This window comes from Seriola aureovittata, chromosome 13 (genome assembly GCF_021018895.1).
Source record: "Seriola aureovittata isolate HTS-2021-v1 ecotype China chromosome 13, ASM2101889v1, whole genome shotgun sequence".
In the NCBI taxonomy this organism is placed as follows: Eukaryota; Metazoa; Chordata; class Actinopteri; order Carangiformes; family Carangidae; genus Seriola; species Seriola aureovittata.
In genome coordinates this window covers 12,020,910-12,043,676 of record NC_079376.1, presented here as the reverse complement: position 1 = coordinate 12,043,676, position 22,767 = coordinate 12,020,910, and the positions used below count along the sequence as shown (strand labels likewise).

At 41.4% G+C, this 22,767-nt stretch overlaps 2 protein-coding genes across 3 annotated transcripts; one reads left to right on the top strand and one right to left on the bottom strand.

Moving 5' to 3' along the window:
- The first annotated feature begins 707 nt into the window (after positions 1-707).
- dio3a (iodothyronine deiodinase 3a) lies at positions 708-2,504 on the top strand. Its single transcript, XM_056392732.1, has one exon. It carries the CDS (start codon positions 1,155-1,157, stop codon positions 1,938-1,940), a length of 786 nt encoding a protein of 261 aa, XP_056248707.1. The 5' UTR covers positions 708-1,154; the 3' UTR covers positions 1,941-2,504.
- A 5,463-nt stretch (positions 2,505-7,967) lies between these two features.
- On the bottom strand, positions 7,968-18,204 carry LOC130180769 (protein delta homolog 1). Of its 2 annotated transcripts, XM_056394503.1 has the most exons (7): positions 17,991-18,204; positions 17,840-17,854; positions 17,399-17,478; positions 17,130-17,193; positions 16,505-16,635; positions 15,561-15,702; positions 7,968-10,577 (listed from the first exon to the last, which is right to left on the bottom strand). In XM_056394503.1, the coding sequence occupies exons 3-7, from the start codon at positions 17,448-17,450 to the stop codon at positions 9,788-9,790; spliced, it is 1,179 nt and encodes a 392-aa protein (XP_056250478.1). In that variant the 5' UTR covers positions 17,451-17,478; positions 17,840-17,854; positions 17,991-18,204; the 3' UTR covers positions 7,968-9,787. The 2 variants fall into 2 exon arrangements, with proteins under 2 accessions (XP_056250478.1, XP_056250479.1); XM_056394504.1 differs by lacking the exons at positions 17,840-17,854; positions 17,991-18,204 and adding an exon at positions 17,600-17,810.
- Positions 18,205-22,767: the final 4,563 nt, after the last annotated feature.

The following is a 22,767-nucleotide window of genomic DNA, read 5'->3' as shown; positions in this document are numbered from 1 at the left end:
TCATACCCTGATGTGTTTTAGTGCTATATGAGCCCTTGTTTCTGCACAGTATCCCCTCAGACAGGAAGCTCAGTGTGTGTGTGCGTCTGTGTTTTGAGGGATTTTTATGTTACTTTAATTGACACAGTAGAGCACCTGAGGAAGAGGATTATAGCCACATGAAAAAAAATAGTTGAAGGGCTGAGATTAATTTGAAGTCTGAGACCTCACAATTCTGAGAAACACAATCTCACTTGTTTTTTCTGAATTTCGTATCTGCAAATTCTCACTTTTATTTTCAGGAATATGACTTTTCCACATGAGTGCAATGTTTTCTGGAAAGAGCGACTTTTCTCCCCCCTGAAGTCAGAAATCAAACTGTTTTCTCAGAATTGACATTTCTTCAAAACTGTGACCTTTTTTTCCCGATGATTTCGCTTTTTATTTCAGGTTTCATCAGAAGTTGGTCTTCTCACAGATTTCTCGATTGAATACCAGAATTTTTTTTTCTCAATTTAAGTTTTAATTTTCATCATGAGGCATTAACGGTGCTCCATAACAGATCCAATTCTGATGGATCATTATTTACTGTAAGACACATACATGTGTTAATGTAAATCATCTTAGAGGTATATTAACCCCATGTGATGGAGAGCTCAGGTTAGCTAACACTGGTTCCTGTGGAGGAAGGGCAGAATAGGCCAGTCCTTTTAGGTGGAGCACATTATAAGCATAGCCAAGCAGCATCTGCAGAAATGTGCTGCAGCAAAACACTCATCATTGCTGCAGCACCAACTTTAGGCTTTTGCCACACGATACACACGATGCGCTCGAGCACTTGAAGGATTTCCCTGATCACACATCATCATGCACTTTTGGATTTCAACGTTAATTTGAACAGTCTGATTGTAAAAATGATGAGCGACTCCCTCCAGACTGCGCACTGCTGTGGCGCACCCTTTCCTGCACCCTTGGCTTTTGGCTGAGATTCAAAGCTGGGGAGTTGACAGAAGGTAATCCCCACCATGTGAGGCCTCGGCCCCGGTTTGGAGGCGGGGTGTGATTCATTCAAATCTGCCGGTGCTATAAAAAGAAGGGAAGTTGCAAGTAACCCAACTTCAACCCACAAGACCGTGGCACAGCGCAAGACCATTCGGGTTGTTATTCTAGTGATAATGAATACCATTAAAGCCATTAAAAATGCAATAGTCTGTCTCGTCCTGCTGCCTCGTTTTCTGATGGCAGCAGTCATGTTTTGGCTGCTTGACTTCATTTGCATCAGGAAAAAGGTGTTCTTCAGGATGAAGGAGCAGGAGGGCGATGCCATCGATCCTCCTCTCTGCATATCGGACTCCAATCGCCTCTTCAGCCTGGAGTCGCTCAAAGCAGTGTGGCACGGTCACAAACTGGACTTTCTGAAAGCGGCGCACCTCGGACACGGAGCGCCCAACACCGAAGTTGTTCAGCTGGAGGATCAGCGGCGCAGCCGGATCCTCGATTACGCAAAGGACAAGAGACCGCTCATCCTCAACTTTGGCAGCTGCACCTGACCACCGTTCATGGTGCGCCTCAAGGCTTTCCAGGGAGTTGTGCAGCAAAACGCGGACATAGCAGACTCTGTAGTTGTGTACATAGAGGAAGCGCACCCCTCCGACGGCTGGATGAGCACTGACGCGCCCTATCAGATCCCCAAGCACCGGTGTCTGGAGGACAGGCTGAACGCTGCGCAGCTGATGCACCTGGAGGTGCCCGGATGCCTGGTAGTCGTCGACAGCATGGAAAACTCCTCCAACGCTGCGTACGGAGCTTATTTCGACAGACTTTATATACTGCAGGAGGGAAAGATAGTTTACCAGGGTGGCAGAGGACCTGAGGGGTATCGGATCTCAGAGCTCAGAGAGTGGCTGGATCAATACAGAAGAAGGCTGGAGAAATCCAATAATCTAGTTATTCACGTGTAGATTAATTTTCATCTTTCTAGAGCTGCTGTGACTAAAAACAAAAACAAACAATGCTGCACATTTTTTTCAGTATTATAACTCCAGTTAGACAGATTCTCTCCCTCTTTAATGGTTAAGTGTATTTATTTTTCATATGGTTGGATCAAAGTAATTTGTCCAACATTGTAGGATGTACTACAGTAGGCTCCTTCATTTCATATTGGACATTAGCCTGCATCCTGTTAGGATCCACTCACAAGAAAAGAGGTTAGTTTCTTTGGACCCTGATTGTTTGTGAACAAAAGTATTTTGTGTGTCAAAAGTTCTGTTTTTATCTCTTCTCCTTGTGTAAACGCGCCTTTCCTGAATCCGCCAGGATGCTGAGAAATGCGCATCACTGTGCTCCTCAGTGTTGTTGTGAAGTTCGGTTTTTAAACGGGATGAATCCAGAGAACCGACACTGATGTTTTTAACACTGGAGATCACAGTGAAGGTGCTGCTCTCTGCCCTGCATGGCGCAGCTGTTTTGTAAATATTGCTCCGTTTTATGGATATATTTTTCATACAATAAAATGCTTTGATCTACTTGGTCTTTTTTATTGTAAGCAAAATACTTTTATCGCTGTGTGCATGTTTTTGGTGTGTTCTCTTCTTTTTCTTTTTTTTCTGCAATAACGTCATGCGTATAGATTTTCAAGTACATTTGCTTTCTTGTACCAAGAGGACAAAAAGGATGAATGTTCAATTTCCTGCACAGTAAAGCACAACAGACCTGGACCCTGGATTCCTCTAGAAATATCCTTTTTTTTTTTTCAAGTGCAGTCTTTAAAACCGATGTGGAGAAGCAGAAAATATGAAATAACTTAAAAAATGCTGAAGATCTCACAAAATCTCCAAACACAAAAAACTCTTGCAAAACTTCAAGTATTGCATAATTTATGATTATTCTTGTTTTTTTCCCCAATTCAAAACTAATTTATTCTCACAGTGAAGAGCATTTTTTCAACAGTATTGTCTCATTTTGTTAGAGCCTCTTAATTTGACAGAATTTTTCTCTACTTAAGTTTTTTTTTTTTTTTTTCCTTAGTCAACAGTCATTTTCACACAGAGAATGTTCAGGTTTCTCTCACATCAAATAAATCCTGCCAACAGGTTTGGTCTCTGCAATCTGGATGTAACATCTTGTGTCTAATTAGTGGTCAGTCACCTTTAAAGCTGTGTAGATGGTGATTACAGGTCTTTGCTTAATGCTGCAGTGAACAAGCCGTGCCTCTCTCTCCGCAGCCCCTTCCTAAGCTTTTGACTTCTCACAATTAAATGAGGATAATCACTCTTGATCCTATTATGCTGAGTGATATATCCACCTATAAGGGTCTAAACACACAAATGTTTTCAGGGCTTAGCACACCGGTCACAGAGCGGTAACAGCGTTAGGAGTGGAGGCATTTAACTGAACTGTCCTGGAAACTAACGCAATTAACATACTGAAATATCTGTAACTCTCTGAAGTGATTTAATGCTGAATTATCACTCCCATGAGGCTTCAGCATGTCTGAAAATGTGCAATCAACAAGAAAATCCACAAAAATAAAAAATAAAATGTTTTTTTTCTAATAGAACTGGAGGAAAATCCCTTCAGAGGCTTCAGACAGGAGTCACGACACAGTGAACACACAACAGGGGGCAATACCTCAGACACAGCCGACCCAGCAAACCATATAATAACTCTGACACAACCTGTGTGTGGTGCAACATCTTGTCAGATGCTGTGGTTCCCCCTGCCTCCTGCGTCCACAGAGCCATTCTTCATTGTCAACTTTGGAGAACAGAGCCGTTACCTCCAACAGGGAGGCAAAGTCATAAATGGGACCGAAATGACAGGGTTCAAGACTCTCACATATAATGACAACACAAGGATGCTCATTGTTGGTAAAGTGGCTGATTTTTTTTATTTTTTTTTAAACAGAAAACACTGCTTATGAATTACAGCTTTGAGACAAATTTGAGTCAGGTCGTCTTCTATAAATATCACTTGATGTTTGAAATTATTGGTTGTAATGAAGTTGAGTGAAATGAGAGAAAGCTTTTGTTGAGGTCAGGGAAACAGGATTTGTGTTCTTCTTCAGATCTCAGATGAAAAGAGGAAAATAGATCACATCCTTCCTGCTCATCAGGACTCTGTTCGTGTGGTGGCAGGGGTTAAAATCTCAGCTTCTGCTGCTAATTCAGGTGCGCACTCCACATTAGTCCTTGACATCATAACATTGTAAGTCCATATGCAGGTAGAATAATGTTGTTGAATAGCAGAACAATATAAAGCCATGACTTTAGCACGTCGTTAATCGATTGGTCAGTCTACAAAACACCAGACGTTCACCGTTTCCACCTTCTCAAACGTAATGGATTTACAGCTTGTCTTTTTGGTATGTCTTTATACATTTTATCTGTTTTGTTATTGGACTGTTAGTCAGACAAAACCAGCAATTTGAGGACATCTCCTTGGGATCTGGGAAACTGAGATGGGCATTTTTCCACTATAATCTGATTATTTCTATTATAATAGTAATAACCTAAAAGATTATCAGTAAGTTGATAGTTAGTTGCAGCCCTGTGCGAATACAGGAAAGCAGAACTTCCATTCACTTTTTTCAGTCATCTGTCAAATCTTTACTCTTTTTCCTCTAGATTTGTAGATAATTTGACCTCCACTGGGCTCTAACATTATTCACATAAAACAGGGACAAGTTCACCTTGCTTGACCTGATCATAAACAATAGATTTCCAGTATGCAACTGGCCATGAGCTGACATTGCTTTCAGAAAAGAGAACAAGTCCAGCAAGAGAAAATGTGACTGGTGTGACTGCAGGGGGTTTTACAGTGACCTTACTTTACAGCTCATCTGGAACTCATTTAACACACAAATGCATACGTATTTATATGGAGCTGTCAGCTGACAGAGGGGTATCTGCCTAAATGAAATATAACTTGCAGTGTATCCAGTGTGCACCCCTGAAAAGAAACCCCAACTGGAATTGTTTGAATCTGGATTCTTTCCATGTGCGATTTTCCATGGATGTCTGTCAGCGGAGAGGCAGACGGGAACAAAGGGTTAAGGGTCTCAGGCTTGGGGGAGAGATTTAACTTTTGCTGTTCTGTTTTGTTTTATGACTTGGAGGGAGCAGAATGGGCCTGCTGAGGTGGAGTTTTTTTTTTTCAGCTTCTCTGGTCAGCTTTGAAGGTTAGGGCCCCTCTCTCCCCAGGGTCAAAACTCCACGAATGAATGTCTGGTGGTGGGGAGCCGGGGGCCTCAGCACACAAAAAAGGTTTTCAGTGAAACCTGTGTGATTCAGGTTCAGCATGTTAACATTTAACCATGCTCCAAACAATCTTCTTTATACTGGTACAAATAAACTCCTGAGCCTCAGGAGACACGTTTCAAGGCCACTTTTAACACTGTGGAGCACAAACACTATTACAGAACTGAAGGTGTTCTTATGAAAGTTTATTCGGAAACCTTTATTGGAGTCACAAGTATTGAATGAATTAGCTGTGGTATAGGAGTCATTTAGGGTCAAGTTGCAGCATCAAGAAAAGACAGCAGTCCATACGCACGCCATGCTGATTAAATAACCAGTGTGCAGTCTAACCTTTTAACTCCTTTTACTTATATAAATGCTGCCAGTCATGCAGATCTGCGGGACTGTCAGAGATTTTTAAAGCTAGTCTTTGTAGGTCATGGACACGCAGTAACACAGCAGGAATCCCTGAGACATTTTCCAATAATGTTCAGTCTAGAGTGAGAAGAGGTTGGATGTAGCGTGGGAAAAAAAAAAAAAAGCCCTGAATGTCACCCAATTGGTGAGCTGAAATAGCACAGCAACAAAGTGGAAAATGATCTGTTATGTGGGACGGGCTGCACCTTGACTCCTGTGTTGTTTTGCATTGCTGGTTCAGAAGCAGAGTGGTGAAATAGGAACTGGGAAACATTACTGATTCGTTTACACATTGTTCTCATGCATCATAATCAATTTTTCAAAAACATGATGTTGGGAGGAAAAATGATACTAAATGGAGAGATAAAATTCAGCAGTCTTGAAAACCAGAGTTCTGTTCAGGCATGTGTGTGCTAATTCCAAGTATGTGAAAACATTAAATTACTTCCAATCAACTCATGAAAACTAAATGCAGTGTTTTCAGAGCGATGACGCTCAGCTGCTGGCTACAGCCCATCCTCCGTCCTCTTTTGGATGGATGACACCTTGTGGTCACAGTCTGACACTACATGATTTTTCTAAGCGCTGCATGAGCTCTTAAAACTGAGATGATTAAACTCAGTCTGGTCACTGGAAAGGTTTCACATTTAATTTAATCCGATATCTCTGTCCAAGCAGGAGTCTTAGTTAAAGCAAACATCATCTTTTTGATATTCTAACATATGATCAATGACCAGAACTTAAACTTAGAGGACTGGATTCTTTGGTCAAGTTGAAATTTGATTATTCTTTAAAGTGGTTTGCACAAAGACAAAATTGCATCAAAGGCAGTCTGGGACATTTCTGTCCCAAAATGGCAGCCAGAGGAAACGGTTTTAAATATTTATGTTTCAAAGCCCCTGCGTTCCCATAGCCCACCCACACAGACGTTATGTTGACATCACTTATGTTGCCTAATGAGGCCTCTTCTCAGGATAGTGTGGGTGCACATGATTGACTTCTCCCTCTCCCTTCTCTTGGTTTTTGTTGCACTTGTTAGAGCAGGACAACTTAAAGGTGCAGTCACATTACAGTTCCATTCAACAGAGATTTCCCTGCATGTAATGATGTCACATTTTCTGATGCAGGTAAAAAAAAACTGAATGGACTAGAGGGATCTCAAACAAGTTTGTAGTCTCATAGTGGTATAACGTACTAAAAATGGTGATTTCCTGAATGCGAGCTCAGTCCCACTCCGTCTCTCACACTGGCTGGATGTTGGAGAACCGTATAATTTGATATGTTTTAAAAGTCAATCAAACTGAACTCTGCGTGAAGTGATTCAGGCGGCTAATTTTCAGCCGGAAGGAAAAACGTTTCACCCTGTTCCTCGTGGAAATGAGGAGGAAGAGAAACCCTGTGTGACTGCGCCTTTATCCTTCTCATTAGGACACAGTTTGGTTCACTCCACCTGGCAAAACACCTGTGGAAGTGAACAGAGCCCTTGAATCCTCATCTTTCATGTGATGTTGGTAAACTTACTGCAGAGTGTCAGGATTTGAGAATTCACATACACACAGGAAACCAGTGTGAGCTTCATGCTCTTCATACACCATGCATGCTTGGGGTTTTTCAAGCTGGGATGCTTCATCTGCTCGGATACTAAAGATAAAAGAGCCAATGGGGATCATTTTATATTCCCCTTGTGAATTTTTGATTCATAACAAGCGGGCAACACCAGACTTTTATTGTATCGGACAGGATGAAACTGCAGGTTGGCTCTCAGGGAAACATGTAGCCCCCCGACTTTACTGTATTTCTACATAGTGATCTCGCTTGATGCAGAGTACTGCAGCTGAAGTCCTGGTGATGTAGATAACCAGCACCACAAGGTGGAGACAGAGACTGTTATCTGACACTGTCTCACCTTTCGGAACAGTGGAGGAGTGCTGATAGAGTCACTGTTATCATCCAGGTGATTATCAGTGAGTTGGCCCTGGAAGGAGGGGTGGGGGTTGGGGGTTATTAAATAGCACAAAGCAGGAGAGCAGATGTTCCACTGATTTCAGGACAAGTCGGTGGTGGGGGTGGTGCATACAGCATGTGCATCGGGTGGATTTCACACTGTGAAACGGCGGATGTGTTGGACTTGCCAAGCATCTGATCTTGTCTTAACCTGCTTGCTGTTGTGTCGAGACAACAGCAGCAGCGGAAGGAGATAGCCTCAATATAAATCTGGTGGTTCTTGCGTTCCTGAACTGGATACGACTGATGACGACAGTAAATGAAATACAAGACTAAAGTCACCTTTGGGTGTACAGATATGTATCTCTGCAAGCCTTCTTGTCAAGTGGACACTTTTTATGTATTTTATTAAAACAATGAATAGACAATAAAAGTCAAAGTACAACAGCAAATAATCCCAGACTGGAACAAATACCTGCTGCGCGGTCACAGCCACTCATCCCCTGTAGAAATGCTACTTATAAATCATTATTTTTGAATCATTTTTGGACTTCTGCACAATGTCATACGCAACCTGAAATGTGACTCTGTGATGTTATACACACAAGATACCATCCCTATCAGAGAATTATGGTAAACAAAGCCCTCTACACTAACAGCATCTCCTCATATGCTGAATGCTTCAGAAACCCTCACATCAGCAATGAATGAATTTGAATATTTTACAATATGCAATGTGTTCCACGTTTAACCACAGTATATCTTTGCTGGGTGACAAACATGTTTTTTTTTTTTTCTTGTTTTTTCTTGTTTTCCATAATTGCTTCTCCCTCCATCAGGAGTATGTGACCATCTCATGCATGATGAGACAAACCAATAACACTTAACAGATGTTAAAGTATTGATTTCAGGGCTCACAGATGCGTGGTGCATTACCTGTGAAATTCCTACTCTAGAAGTGAGAAGCAATGTTTGGAAAACTTCACAAAATCTCGGAGAAACTGCAAATGAGTTTTAGACCAATTAAGAGGCGACGGTGTGAATATATCCGTGGCATGGATACGAATAGATTCAAATAAAGACAGAAAGCGGCATTTCTGGAGGAGCTGTGAAATAACCCACGTATTTGTAAGAGAGTGTACATCTATGTATATACCTTTTAAAACCAACATCTAAAGTGATACATCTACAGAGAGAGAAAAGTGAATGCTATTTGGGAAATGAAATGACTTCCAGCTACATAGACTAATACCTTCTACAAGAAAATGAGCCTATTCTGTAGAGTGATGACCTGCAGGATTTGAAAGTACAACTGTGGTGGAAAGTAGTGATATCTCATTACACTTTTTAACTGCACATACTGGACAAACTCACTATATGTATTTTTGCAGTAATTGTGAAATGGCAAATTCACAGTATGTTGTATGGAGATGTCAAGGCTGCAACTTTATGATTATTTTAATTCACGATCCATCAATTATTTTATCACTATCCCTCTTATTTCATCAATATCACTATATTAGCTTTATTTTGAAAAATCAAGACCTTCAGTTTACTATCATATATAGCAAAGCAAATCATTAAATCCTCACACGGGAGAGACTGGTTCCATTTAATGTCTGGCAGTTTTACTTGATAAATGACTAAAAGGATAAATTGATAATCAAAATAGTTGCCAATTGCTTTTTTTTTGTTGCTGCTCTAGTGATGGTTCTAAAATCTGAGTGCAGTTTGTTAACAAGTTAAAAATCATTGCTACCATTACTTAAGTTTAATTACAAACACTGAAAGAAGTGCAGTCCTGTTTGCTGCCTATTTCAAAATCATCCCCCTTTTTCTAATATTAACAGCATTACTGTGCTCCAAATCAACTCGAATCATAAAACCATCCTGATGTTTTTGCTTTGTTTTGTTTTTAAAGAAATACCACACCATGACATCTTGTTTACCAGCCATCAATGTGCTATTTGGTAGAACATTATTTTATCATTTTATACATTTCTAATGAGTAGTTTTTACAATCCAGTGTCATTGTTTGCCCACTTCATCCAGTAAACTGTACATTCAAATATATCCCAAGGTAGTCCAGAATCTCTCACTTTATATAAACGCAACTGTACAACAGTCATAGTATTTCCTTCGTTGCTATTTTTAGACATTCATATTAAACTCCTTCCAGAAGGAGCGAGGAAGAGGGAGAGGCAATTTAATCAGATGGAGGTGTAGTGTCTCCCAAAGCTGGTGAGTCTAATCTTCTCAGGCAGGATGATGTTTACCGAGTGCTCAGGCTCTTCCTGGTTAGTGGTGCCAGCTTCTCTCAGCAGGTGTTCCCTTTGCTGCCGAACAAGCTGGCTGTACTTGGCATTAGCCAGCCAAGTCTCACAGCGGCCAAAAAACACAATGCCTGTAGTGCCCAGGATGACCAGGCAGGTGAGCAGGGCCAGTATGCCGAAGCAGATGAGCTGACCCTGGGTGACGAGGACGCCAGGGGAGTGGACGGTCTCCTTCAGGGTGATCTTTAGCAGGTCTCTCTCAGGCGGTCTGAGGAGCTTGTGGAAGGCGTGAGCAGGGAGGGAGTAATGCTGCGGGGTCAGCGCGAACACTCGGTGGTCCACAGGTCTGGCACCGACCGGCTTGGATCTGGCCTTTGGTCTGTGCTGCAGGGAACATGTGGGACCTGTAAACCATTTCTGGCAAACGCACCGAAAGGTTCCATCAGGCTGACCAACACACGTGCTTCCGTTGGCACAGGGCCAGCCTGCGCAGGGCGAGAAGCTTGTGGTGTCATTACAAGTGAAACCAGTGAAGCCGTGCGGACAGGCACACGTGAAGGCCAGGCCGTGGTTTGTACAGTTGCCACCGTTGAGGCAGGGGTTAGGCTGGCAGCTGTCAATGCTGATCTCACAGAAGTCTCCAGAAAATCCGGGGGGACATAAACAGGAAGAGTAGGCTGCTGAGCCATCGGCGTCCGTACATGTGCCTCCATTCTGACAAGGAGAGCTGGAGGACAGAGCAGCACAGTATGACAATACAGCAGAGAGAACAGGACCTGCTATCGTGTAAACAGTTTACTACAGAATATTTCAACCTGTGGTTAGAAAGCAGCCATCACATGGGCACATAATCCTATTTTTCAGGTAGATTTCATAAAGTAAGGGGATGCTTTCTAAATCCATAACTGTTGTGTGGGGTCCCCTAGGAGAATGTAATTGGGCCGTGATCACTAGGATCTGCCTGCTTACACAGATGATGCTTCACTCATAACATCACATTAAGATTAACTAACAGAGAATACCGCCACTGTCCAGAGAAAACCATGTGCCTCTGATTTTTAGGATTTTTAATTTTTATTAGAAAAAGCGTTTTTTTAAGGATTAAGTGTCCTTAATAAGTCGAGGAAATTACCCTAAAGCTAAATAAACCAGTTAAGAACCCACAGGATTGGAGGACAGCAATAAATGGCTGAGCAGCAGAATACTGCAACATGACTCTGTGATAATAAACTTTACCTTCATTTAGGAAAAACTGAGGCTAATCTTTTTGGATCTGGAATCTAGCTAAGAAAATATGCAGAGTTTTTTTTAGTTATGGTACATCAGGCTGTAATTGCACCCAAAGTTAATTTGAATTATTTAGGTTTGTTTTTAGATATCAGCTCTCAGGGGAAGCCATGGCACTAAAAAGCACTTCATTTGTCAGGACTACATTAAAGCTCAGGAAAGTAGTACTGTGAGATACTGCAAAATTAATCTGTGGTACCACAGTTCTCCAAAACCTAGCGAAAAACGGCCTTAAAATTAGCTTATATGGGATTTATTAAAACCCAAATACAAATGTTCGGTGTAAGTAATGCTGTTTTTTTTTTTTTTTTTGTTTGTGGAGCTTCATGGGTAAAAGTACATAGTCCAGTCTCTATAATAGGCTCTAATAGTAATCCAGGATCATTAAAGCGACAGCAGACTGAGACAGGTTTTAAATCTTGGTAACAAAGTGGTAAGAAATAATCCATTAAAGAAACTTCTTACTCTTCTTCCTACTTCATCTTAGAAAATGTGATAAACAGGGCAATAATTTATTTATTGTATCATGTAAAATCCTAATGAGATGATAAGATCCTGTAATAAAATTCAGTTTATGAAATTAATGATTTCAAGCAAACTTTGAAAACTAACTAAATCAGACATTGGGGGTTTTTGTGTCAAATATGTCAAGAATATGAATATAAATAAGATGCATTGTATTTTAAGTAGATTTGTCATACTGTGATATGTATTGATATTGGAATAATGTAAGACTCTCTTATAGCTTGTTTTTTAAAAAGAAACAGCAGCCCATCACCTAAAGATATTCAGTTTACTGTATCATGAGACATAGAGAAGCAGCACAACTGAGCAGCTGACACCAGAGAATGATTGTCACGTTTGCCTCATCGATTATCAAAATACTTGGCAGCAATCAATTAATCTACTAATTGTTTCAGCTCCAGAAAAATTTGTATTAATATTCTGGTATTGAATTTAGTCGTATCACCCACCACTAATGAAAAACAGTGCAGCTCATTTTCTGCAAATTAAAAACCTGTGCCAGTCATAAGATATGAAAGGAGTCTTCACTTTGCCTCTGCAATAATCTTCCTACACCCACACGTGCAGCATGTGATCAATGCAGCTGTGCCTCACCAAGTGAGTGCACCGATAAAAAGCTGGGGTAAAAACAATCAATATCTCTTATAGTAGCTCATGTAATTACACAAGTTCTTAGCTTTCTGTCTCAGCGAGTCAAAAGAATAATAGCTCTGGCATACTTTGTAGACATCTCCAGTGCCTCGTAGAAGAGCTGATTAATGAAACCTCATGCAGCCCTTTTTAATAGAGATGAATTCCCCTGACATACAAGTGAGGCTCCAGTCGTCTCATTGTGAAAATTATAATAAGACTCAAATCATTATTTTTCTTTTATGAGGGAGGAGAGCTGTCAGTTCACTGACAGTGAGCTGTGGGCTATTGAATTTTAGGTGTGTCGTCCTAGTCAATAACAAGGCTGCCTGACAGAATAAACATGGTGGGGTTCAGAGTCTGGAGGGGGCTGTGTCAGCTCGCTGCGTCTCCAGAGACTCTTTCATATGCATCTGATGGGCAGGAGGAGGATTCCTACACACATCAGTCCTGTCTGTCATCCAGCAGTGGGAAGACAGACAAGAGATTTTTAGAGCTCAAAGGAATGAGCAGCTGTTTTTGTTATGAATATGAGGTCAATCTTGAATATTATCTAAAAGCAAAAATTCCAGATGCGGGCTTTTGTTTTGAAATTAAATTTTTTGAGTGGTGCTTCCAAAGCCGAGCATCCATTGCAATAGCTCTATTCAGAGGCTCTGTCACACTTCAGCTGTGTGCCAATTCTAGCGAGGTAGAGGACGCGACCCATGAAGGTGGATCCTTTTCAGAGGTTCTGAAGGCCTGACTGAGCTTGCGCCTCACCTCTTAAAATGAGGACAAAGCTGCTGGCACGTTCAGGTGTTTCTCTTCAACTCATAAAGTCAAAACATTTCCACAAATTTGTCGTCCAGTGACTCCGATAGTGGTAAATGCCAACAGCAAATCTGGTAGAACTGAAGTTGTATGATTAAACATTATGTGCTTTCACTTCTGATGCTCTGCTTTAACATATCCAAATTAACAGTGTTGTTTATACTTATTAGTATTAGTAGTTATTTCTTTTACAATAATTGGTTCAGTTCATGCAACATATTTGTCAGTGACTGATGAACGACCTGAAGGCAAATTCCTGTTAAATAGTATTTCCCAGTGATGTGAGATATGGGTTATGCAAAGTACACATCAGGTGTGTGCTCCAAAATACAGGAAAAAGATGGCTGAGTGTCTGGTCACATACTGTAGAGAGGAGCTGTTGAAAAATGACGACCTTGCTGAGAGATTATGATGTATTCCGTCCTGAAATGTTGACTTCAAAGGATGCAGTCTCTGAACTAGGAGGCATCTTATGATGCTGCCCAGGTACACACTGCCGGCTACTGTGTAAAGGTGTCTCATGGCAGTTCATGAAACAGTCACAAAATTTAGTGTATCGATTCGTGTAAATGGACAGGAATTTTCCTTTTCTTTTTCATAACGGTAAAACATCGACTTGTAGTAACCACTTTAAATTAAGGTATCGATACGATGCCAGGGCTAAAGGGCTGCTGTTCTCTTTACAACATCACAACTTTACTGCTTTGATTCACTCTAACCGCTCTCTTTGTATTGTTTTCAGCCACAGCAGGAAGCTGCTTTCTGAAAACCCACCTTACACTACCCAAGTCGATGCCAAAATCCTGAAAATGTGACAGTACTTTATTTTCTATTGTATCGTAGTTACCAAAGGTATTGTAGATGCCGTAGGTACTAGAGATGTAATTCTTCCGGGACTGATGAGGGCAGTATAATAACATCACAAGTGTCCTAGTCTGACATCAAACTTGAACAGAAGAAGACAGGCACCGTAAACAATAACAACAACACGTGGAATGGCAGCAGCAAATGTGTGTGCAGCCGCAGGTCCACCATGACTTATGGAAAACACGCCAAGACAGTTGTATGGAGATATTTTGCAGTTATAAGTTATAGATGACCAGAAGCCAGTCTGCAAACGGTGCCACAGAGAATTCCAAATGAAACACCTTAAACTTATCTAAGCAGCTCAAAGACAGACATTGTTAACTTAAAATGAACAACATGGCTTCAAAATGTTCATGTCCTGAAATGTCAATGTTACTGTTTGTGAATTGTGGCATCTGCTGTAGTAACGCTCCACACACAACGTTCACAAAAGGTTCACAACATTAGTAGGTGGCCGTCATTATACTGTTCAGTCTTTTTTAATGAATATTTTTACACCATTGTTCTTTCACCTTGTTAGTCAATTTAAACTACTGCCTGCACACTGACTATATGGATGTGTGTGCCTGTGTGTGTGTTTGTGTGTTAGCTGAGTGCAGCAGTCTCTGTTTTTTTAGTAGTAAGAATTGTGGAATTTCAACGGTATTGGTGACGACTACCAATATTCTGGTATCGTGACGTCCCTGCTGCTTCAGCTCCAAGCAGCAGACCGACACATGTAATGACTAGCTGGTGAACACAGTGGAGCACTGAGCAGCTAGAGAGCCAGAAATTTCCCTCCGGAGTTGGATGGGCTTAAGAGAGAGAATACTGGCTTTACATTTGCAAGGTGAAACAAAACACGACTCCAAATGAATGCTAATGTTGCTCCATGTTGCTGATGTATAAATAAGCAACCGTTTGCTAACATGTTGGCCCTATCAACTTAAAAGGTGATGATATGTCAATGTTCCCACAATATGTTTCTGCCGCTCCTAAGCGGCCATTGAAAATCAGTAACTGCAGCTTTAATTCTGTGCACCATTGGTTCCAAGTTGCATCAGTTGCTTGGACCTGATCTACCCACTCGCATGTACATTTCTTTTGTTGCCGCTGTTCACTATATGCACCATGTTCTTCTTTTCCCTTCATTGCACGTCAATGCTCAGAAAATAGAAGTTGACTTTCTGACTCGGAATAATGAGCTGGAGTTCCCTTCAAGTGGAGTTTTTCTTCACAGACTTGGAAACTTGCCAATTCCAACTTTTTTAGCATGCTCGTGTTTGCGGGGGTGGTGGGGGTGGGGGTGACTATATGAAAGCAACCGTTTCTGTTTGTCTTACGAATGCGTATACAACTCATACTCATTTTTTTCTCATTAAGGGCGGCAAAAAGAACATCTGATATTCTCTCTTCTAACTGCCTATTACCAGTGATATACACTTCGATTGGCTGCCTTGGCGACACAGAGAAAGCTCACAGACATTGCACCACATCGCATTGCATGTATTGATTATTGCTCCTAATGATAAACAAATGAAGACGAGGCTGTAAAACACTGGAGTTTTCCTTTGCTTGAAATAGAAAGGCCAATTAAAGATGCTGGTACCCATTTGTGAAGCAAGCTCCTCTCTTCAAGTGGCAGTTTTCTCCAGCGTATCCGCGGGGACAGATGCACAGGTATCCCCCCTCTCCTGTCTCTATGCAGGTGGCATTACCAGCACAGGGCCTGGATGAGCACAGCCGAGTGTCTGTTGTGTAAAAAAAAAAAAGCATAGCATGCTGTTTTTAGCTCTCTCTCGCTGTGTTTCTGTGTCTCTCTGCCTGGTTTTCCCTCTCTCCTTTGTTTCCACTTGCTCACTCACACTCCCCACCGCAGCATCTTGTCACCAAGAGCAAAACTGAGAACATAACTAACCATGTTACACAGGGTGAGCAGCTCATATGCTCCAACACAATAAGAGATGTACTGTGAGAGCTGATAAGGAGGTCAAACTGAGCCAGGAGCCAAAAAAAATCTTTCTTCTTTTAATCTTCTCTCTTTCTTTCTTCCTTAGCTTGAGGGGGCACAAGTAATTTTCATGCGATAATGTTCATTGAAGATATTGGAGGAATTATTACATAAGTGCTTAATTTAAATAGTTGCATCCACTGAAATGGAAATGTGACTTTTAGGAAGATTTAACGTTTGGATTTTCACAACCACAACACAATACTTTTTTCAGGTTTTCTTAAGTTTATCATATGTGCCTTGCTTGATGGCACAAAACAGAAGGCGGCGGTTTATGATGAAAATTTTTGCATTCATTTCGTGGCTTCAGTTTTCATCTCAGACCTAGATTTCTCCATCATTATTTTCTTTACCTTACTCAGAACTTTTCTAACTTTACCTGTATAAAAATAGAGTTAACTATATTCTCTAGACTCCGGCTTCGTTTGGTGGCAACCTTCATGTCCCTGAGGCTCCGTAACTCACCCTCACCTCTGGTGTGTCAGAAAGTGTTAGGAGGCAGATAGAGATAGTGAGTGTCTGGGGAGCTTTATGAAACTCACCTTGGTCACACAGGCTGCCCACCCAGCCCTCCTCGCAGATACACTGCCATGCCTTCTCGCATGTGCCGTGCAGGCAGCCGGGGAAGGGCAGACACTGGTCACAGTTGTCTCCCTGCCACCCTGGTTTGCACCTGAATGAGGGGAAAAGGCAACAATCCAGACCTATTTATACACCACCCACAGAGCTTTGCAGCGAGGCGCCAGTCCACACAATGTCTGCAGGATTTACTCTCTATGTGTAAGTGAAATGACAGGTTGACGTTATCTTTGATTATACAGTAATTGGTTAAATTCTCCAGCATTTTGGCTCAGGAGTACATACAACAGCCTTCGCCAGAAAATCCCTTCACACTGGGCAGGGTTTGTCACCAAAAGCTTTTTGAGCTATCTGTTAGGATAACATTGCTCTTTACTGTTCAAACAAAAGGCTGATTTGGCACTTAACACAATACAAGCGCCTAACAAATCTAGAAAAAACAGAAGGATCCAGCTGGCTGGATTGTGACTGCATTTCTCTGAGGGAGAAAAATTTACAGCTCCAGCAATTTTTGAAAATAAGCTTGCTAAAGCCCACAGGATGTGGTCTATCATCCACACAGGAATCAGAGGTGGTGGTGCTTAGTACCTGCACTTCCCTGGCTTCTCACAAAACCCATTTTCTTTGTTGCACCCTGCGTTGCATTCCCAACCTTTGAGACAGAAAGAAAGGGACAGCAGCGTGTTTGCATCAAAAATCAAAAAGACACATAAAACATTCAGAGCAATGAAATATTCATCCACGATACTTTCTTTCCACGCAGAGAGCAAATCGGCTCAGATAAGAAGAAAAAGAGTTTGCTTTTCAGCTGACTCAAATCTCTTTGTCTCAGTGGACTGATCAAAATCCCAGATTACCTTTGGCGATGCCTGTCACGACCAGAATAGAGACCACCGCTGTGAGATGCATCCTAATTTCGAGCTTGACCCTCTTTGTCCTGCAAAACATAAAGCGAGTTAAGTCGCAGAAAATAGCTCTTTGGTTGCGAGGAAGCGACGTTTTTTCATCTTAACAGAGATAACACAACTCAAAAGTTCATTTTTCGGAAACATTACAACCTTTAAAAGGAGAACTGAGAGCGATGCTCCACAGATATGGCAAATTTTGCTTAGAGTTCTGGATATAATGATCGTAGGAGATTTATAACGATCAGGTCCTCAGAGTGAAAATCACACACACACACACACACACACACACACACACACACACACACACACACACACACTGTAAGCCTAAAATATTACTGAAATATATAGTGCTTTTTTTTTTTCTTGGGCAATTGAATCTTACAGGCGCACCTGAACCTTATGCGTCTGCTCCCAAAGGTTTCCATTACGCACGGACATAGAGGAAAAGAGAAAAGGAATTTAATTCCAAAAACAACACATTTGTCTAATCAAAAACCTCATCAACTTAAATTATCTCGTGGCATGCGGAAAATCGCCTTACCTATGTCGCACCGGCGCTCTGTTTCCAGGTGGCTTTGGTCATATTTGATGGATTTTGATTTGACCTTCTTTTTTTTTTTTCTTAAATCCAAGCGACTGTGCGGCTGAAAGTGACACTACAGGTGTTCTAGTGGTCCGGCTGCTGCTGGTGGACCTGCAGGTTTTGACGGGACTGCTGGATCGTGCGGCGTCCCAGCGTAACACGCTCCTCCCACCTAAAGAGGGAGAATGTGTGTCTGACCCCCAGGAGAGAAGTGCTGTAGTTGTACCATAGCCTACATTAGGTGCCTGTATTTTACAAATGCATTACTCAGTGCAATTGGAAAAGTCTTCCAGGGAAGTAGGACGGTCTCTGTAGGCTATTAACACTTCCAAGAGCTTGTTTCTGCTTATAGTATTTTTACTCTTAATTCTTTATTTAAGCACAACCCGATTAACATGTGCTAGTCTTAGTCTCTGTCAGTGTATTCAGATCCTTTATTTAACAGTACAGCAATGGACAAATACCTGATTGCAAGTGAAAATCTTGCACTCAAAATCTTATTTTAGTACAGACACATTATGAGCTAAATGCACTAAAAGTAAAAGTGCTCAGAATTCATCGGAATTGGTCCGTTCAGCATTACATTATTATGTAATTACTGTTACTATAAATACTGATGAAAAAAACAAGAGCATTTTACTGTGGTCGCTGTTATAGGTGGGCTGCCGGGTAGTTTAATCTGTAGCACTTCATCTCATCCAGTGAGATGATCATATTTTCTGTAAACTATAAACTATTGATTTCAGATGAATATAAAAGTCAAATTTTTGCCTGTGAAATGTTGTGAAGGAGAAGTGTACAGTAGGTGAAAATGTGAAGTACAGTTACTTGTGGAAATGTACTTATTAATCTCTGCTGACCATCACCCTCACTACTCTCATAAAATACTTAAAGAATATTAATTGACAAGCTAGACTTCACAGAGGAATTCAAACTCTGTCCCTCCTCCAATTTTAAAATATTGAATGACTTCCCTTACACACTGCCTACCTGTCATACATAATATTTCCCTATTCTATTCTTAGTCCACTTATCGCTGTCCACAATCTCCCTTTATCCTTCCCAAGGGCAGGGGGTGGTATTTTCCTTCCCACGAAGCATATGGCTTAGTCTAAGAGTCTAATTATGAGTTTCACTTCTCTCAGACATTATTAGATCTGCAATAAAGATCCTGAAAATGGTGCCCAAGCAACCATCAGGGGAAATCTGCTCCTCAGTCTCACTAATCCTCCTCAGTGTTCAATTGTAAGATGCAGCCTGTGTCTCAGCCAGGCTCTGCGGTTTTAGTGAGCGAAAACCAGGGTGAATATGTTTCCTACGGTAAATGACAGCACTGAGAAACACTTATAATTCCAGACATTGTGAGCTTTGTGGCTCTACTTACAGAATTTTTTTTTTTTTACAAATATATCATCTTGAGTAGACGTGTGGGTTCGCGGTCTAGACAGCGAGAGCACAAGGGATACATGTATAAATACAAATATGCATTAAATCAATGGGGTTTTTTTCAGCTGAGTCGGGGTAAAGGCGGTACAAAGAAGCTCCAGTCTCAGACAGAATCAGTCTGAAACGAGGACACATGCTATAAACAGACAGGCCCAGGCAGATGTGAGTGGAGTAGAAATGGATAAGTCCCTGTGATATAATCTTTTGACAGGTCTCCTGTCTCATATCCACTGGTTCAGTTTTTGCGCGTGTGTTTATTTTCAAACCTCCAGAGACGGAGCTCGTTGTCCGGGCGTAGCATTACAGCAGTGATGTGATTCTCTCAGATCCACATCAGTCAGCCCTTTTTAATGAAATGTCTCAGGTTTGTATGTGCTTGAAGATTAAAGTGAAGGAGTCATCCATCGATTTTTTTTTTTTTTTCCCCCAGCACTCATCTCACCTCGTATCTGATCTTTTATCTGCTCCAGTCCAGCTCCAGGTTTTAACTGTATATTGTAACATATTGTATATTTTGGTCTGCATGTGACTGTAAGGGTTAGGGTTAGGAAAGGATTAATCAGCTCTTCGTGAGTCATAAATTAATCATCGGTGAAGTGAGTGAAGCTGAAGGGAGCGTCAAGGGAGCAACAAAGTCATTAGGATTCAGCCTCTGTGTTCGTAGCAATCCATCCAATAGTATTGCATTATTTCAATCTGGACCAAAGAGGTGAACTGACCAATCAACAGTGCTGTACCTAGAGCCACACCACTATGACAGTAACCTTAGTATGTTTGGGTTTTGAACTGTTATCTGAACATGGGAGTTTTTCACTATTTTCTGACATTTTATCCAGCAAACACTCAGTGAATTAATCAAGAAAATAATCAGTGGATTGATCAATAATGCAAATAATAACAAGTTGCAGCTCTGGTCTGTGTCTGTGTGTGTTTATGTGACAGGTAAAGGTTAAATCTTGCTGCAGTCTGACCTCATTTCAAGTAATTATGCATCCGCAGGGAATCTCAATAATACAGGAGTCTTATTTCTAATCACCATGAAGATTAGTTCCACACTGAGCAAGTTCCCTCTCTCCGCATACGTGAGGAAAAATGCTATGCCACAGAGGCACCATTAGATCTGCATATTACCAGTGTAGATTATTTCATTGTAAGTCCTCTAGAGGCTGGAAATTATTTCACCTGAATTCTCAGTGTGCAGATTCAAAATGTGGAAAAAGTCTATCAGCACGATCTCTGATTAAAGAAATCCCTATTCTGTCGATATGTGCCAGCCATGCTGTGGGTTTAGATACAGATCATTTCATTCAAACTCTCAGATGGCACACAGTGGCTTGCAGGAAATGAGTCTTGAGTATTGAATTCTAAACACAATTAGCAGGATAACAACGCGTGATGCGGCTGCCCAGTTCCTCCCTGTCCGGCGGCTTTCGGGCTGATCATTAGACAGGACGGCTCATTAGACAGGATGGATCATTAGACAGGAGATCATGCCAGGAGGAGCGCGATGGGGTTCACTTATACAGGCATGATATACAACAGTACATCTGTCACATCTCTTTTTTTTTTATGTCTATAAATTGTTTGAATAGTTGCCCATAACTAATTTCATTGCAATATTAGGACTGTTACCCTGTTTTCATGTATTGCCAATGTTAATTACCCTGCAATTTACAGCCAATGATTAGTCATTTAATCAATTTAGTAAGTACTCATTTAAAAAAGTACTTAAAGTGTGATTTATTTCCAAGTCTCTCTTCAGCACAGATGTTGCCTCCTCATCTTTTATATTTGTCCTGGTATATCCTGGTGCCCAGTAAGTACTTTCATTGATACCTCATACGTACTAAATAATTAAACTGCCATTTGGAGTAATCTAAAGCATTAGCAAACATCTACCTGTATCGTACTACTACAATGGAGACCACCTCGTGCAGAAGAGCTAGACATAAATAGTACGAAGGACCTGAAACTACCGTGCTGCTGAATCACAGAGGGCCATGTCAGTTCAAAGGACTCAGAATCACACACTGAAATCTTCCACAGTTGATCGTCAGTTTGGTCCAGGGCGGCATCATTTACGCCAGCTCTCGCTCCTCCCATCTGTGTGGGAGACAGGCAGAGAGAGAGAGATGCGTGTGTCGGCTAATTCTATTTTCTGGCTTTTCGACTTCCAAGTACATGCCATAATTAGTCACAAAGGAGAAACCTGCCGCTGAATTCGGGGATGAGTGGCTTATTTAATTGCACGGCTAGGTGAAAGGTGAAAGATAAAATGGCGCTGTCACTTTCTCAGCGATTTGGCTCCTCATTTCTTTCCTTTCTGCACTCTGAGCCCCATTACATTAACTTCAACAGCTGGGATACCTATGATTGCCAGACAGGGTGCAGGAGTCATTGTATCTCCTTCAATGAGGCCCTTAGGTAGTTCTGGTACATCACTCATGAGTACAAAACACCCTCAGCTCTGGAGGAAAGGTGCTTTTAGCACCAAATACCAATGACAGCATACACACCACAGTCCATGTGCTCTTGGACAATACATCAGTCTCTTTATTCTCAGCATGCTGAGGAGAGAAAAAATACTTTCTCTTTTTAGCCTGAGTACCCCTGCAGAAATCTGGGAGAGCACATTTCTCTCTTTCAAATATACCAATTATATGGAAGGTGGAGTAGAGACGATCTGTTTCCCGCTGACTGGCTGAATACCATGCATTTCCCTGGCACTATCCTAAGGGCTAACTGCTCTTGCCTCGGCCTCCGGGGTGCTGGCAGAACTTCAAGCACCTTCAGAGCCGGCTTTCATGCTTGTGTAAAATCTGCTCCAGAATATCCTCGAATAAGAAAAAGGTGAGAGAAACCTTGGAGGGCAAAGTATTAGCGTCAGCGCTGGCCTCATTTCCAGTTCTTGCATGTACCAGCAATTAAAAAGTAAAATGATGGCAAACTGATGGTGTTGATGGTATTGGAAAATTAGGAGGCCCATCAACCCATTGAAGGTAATGAGCTATTTAATTGTTATATATGGATCTCAGCGGTCATAGAGGATGATGAATTTCATATCAGATGTCATTTCCCTTACCTTCTCTCTTGTCAGCAGGTCATACAGACTGCCTTGTTAATGGTGAGAGTTGCTTCTTTTTACCTGAGTCTACTTCAGGTTGTACATCCCTCTTCTATTCCTGCAGGACATATTGAACCTGGCTCATGCCACTGTCTTGCACTGGTGTTACATCAACTCAGAACTTTATTCTGTGCCGAAAACAGTGTGATTAGTCTTTCTAAAAAA

What these genes read in the sequence shown, in the direction of transcription:
- LOC130180769 (XM_056394503.1), bottom strand. Translation starts at nt 17,450, where the DNA reads ATGCATCTCACAGCGGTGGTCTCTATTCTGGTCGTGACAGGCATCGCC. An exon ending in CGTGACAGGCATCGCCAAAG is followed by an intron (nt 17,194 to 17,398) that starts GTAATCTGGGAT and finishes TCTGTCTCAAAG; the next exon opens with GTTGGGAATGCAACGCAGGG. An exon ending in GGAGCTTGCTTCACAAATGG is followed by an intron (nt 10,578 to 15,560) that starts GTACCAGCATCT and finishes TCTGTCCTCCAG; the next exon opens with CTCTCCTTGTCAGAATGGAG.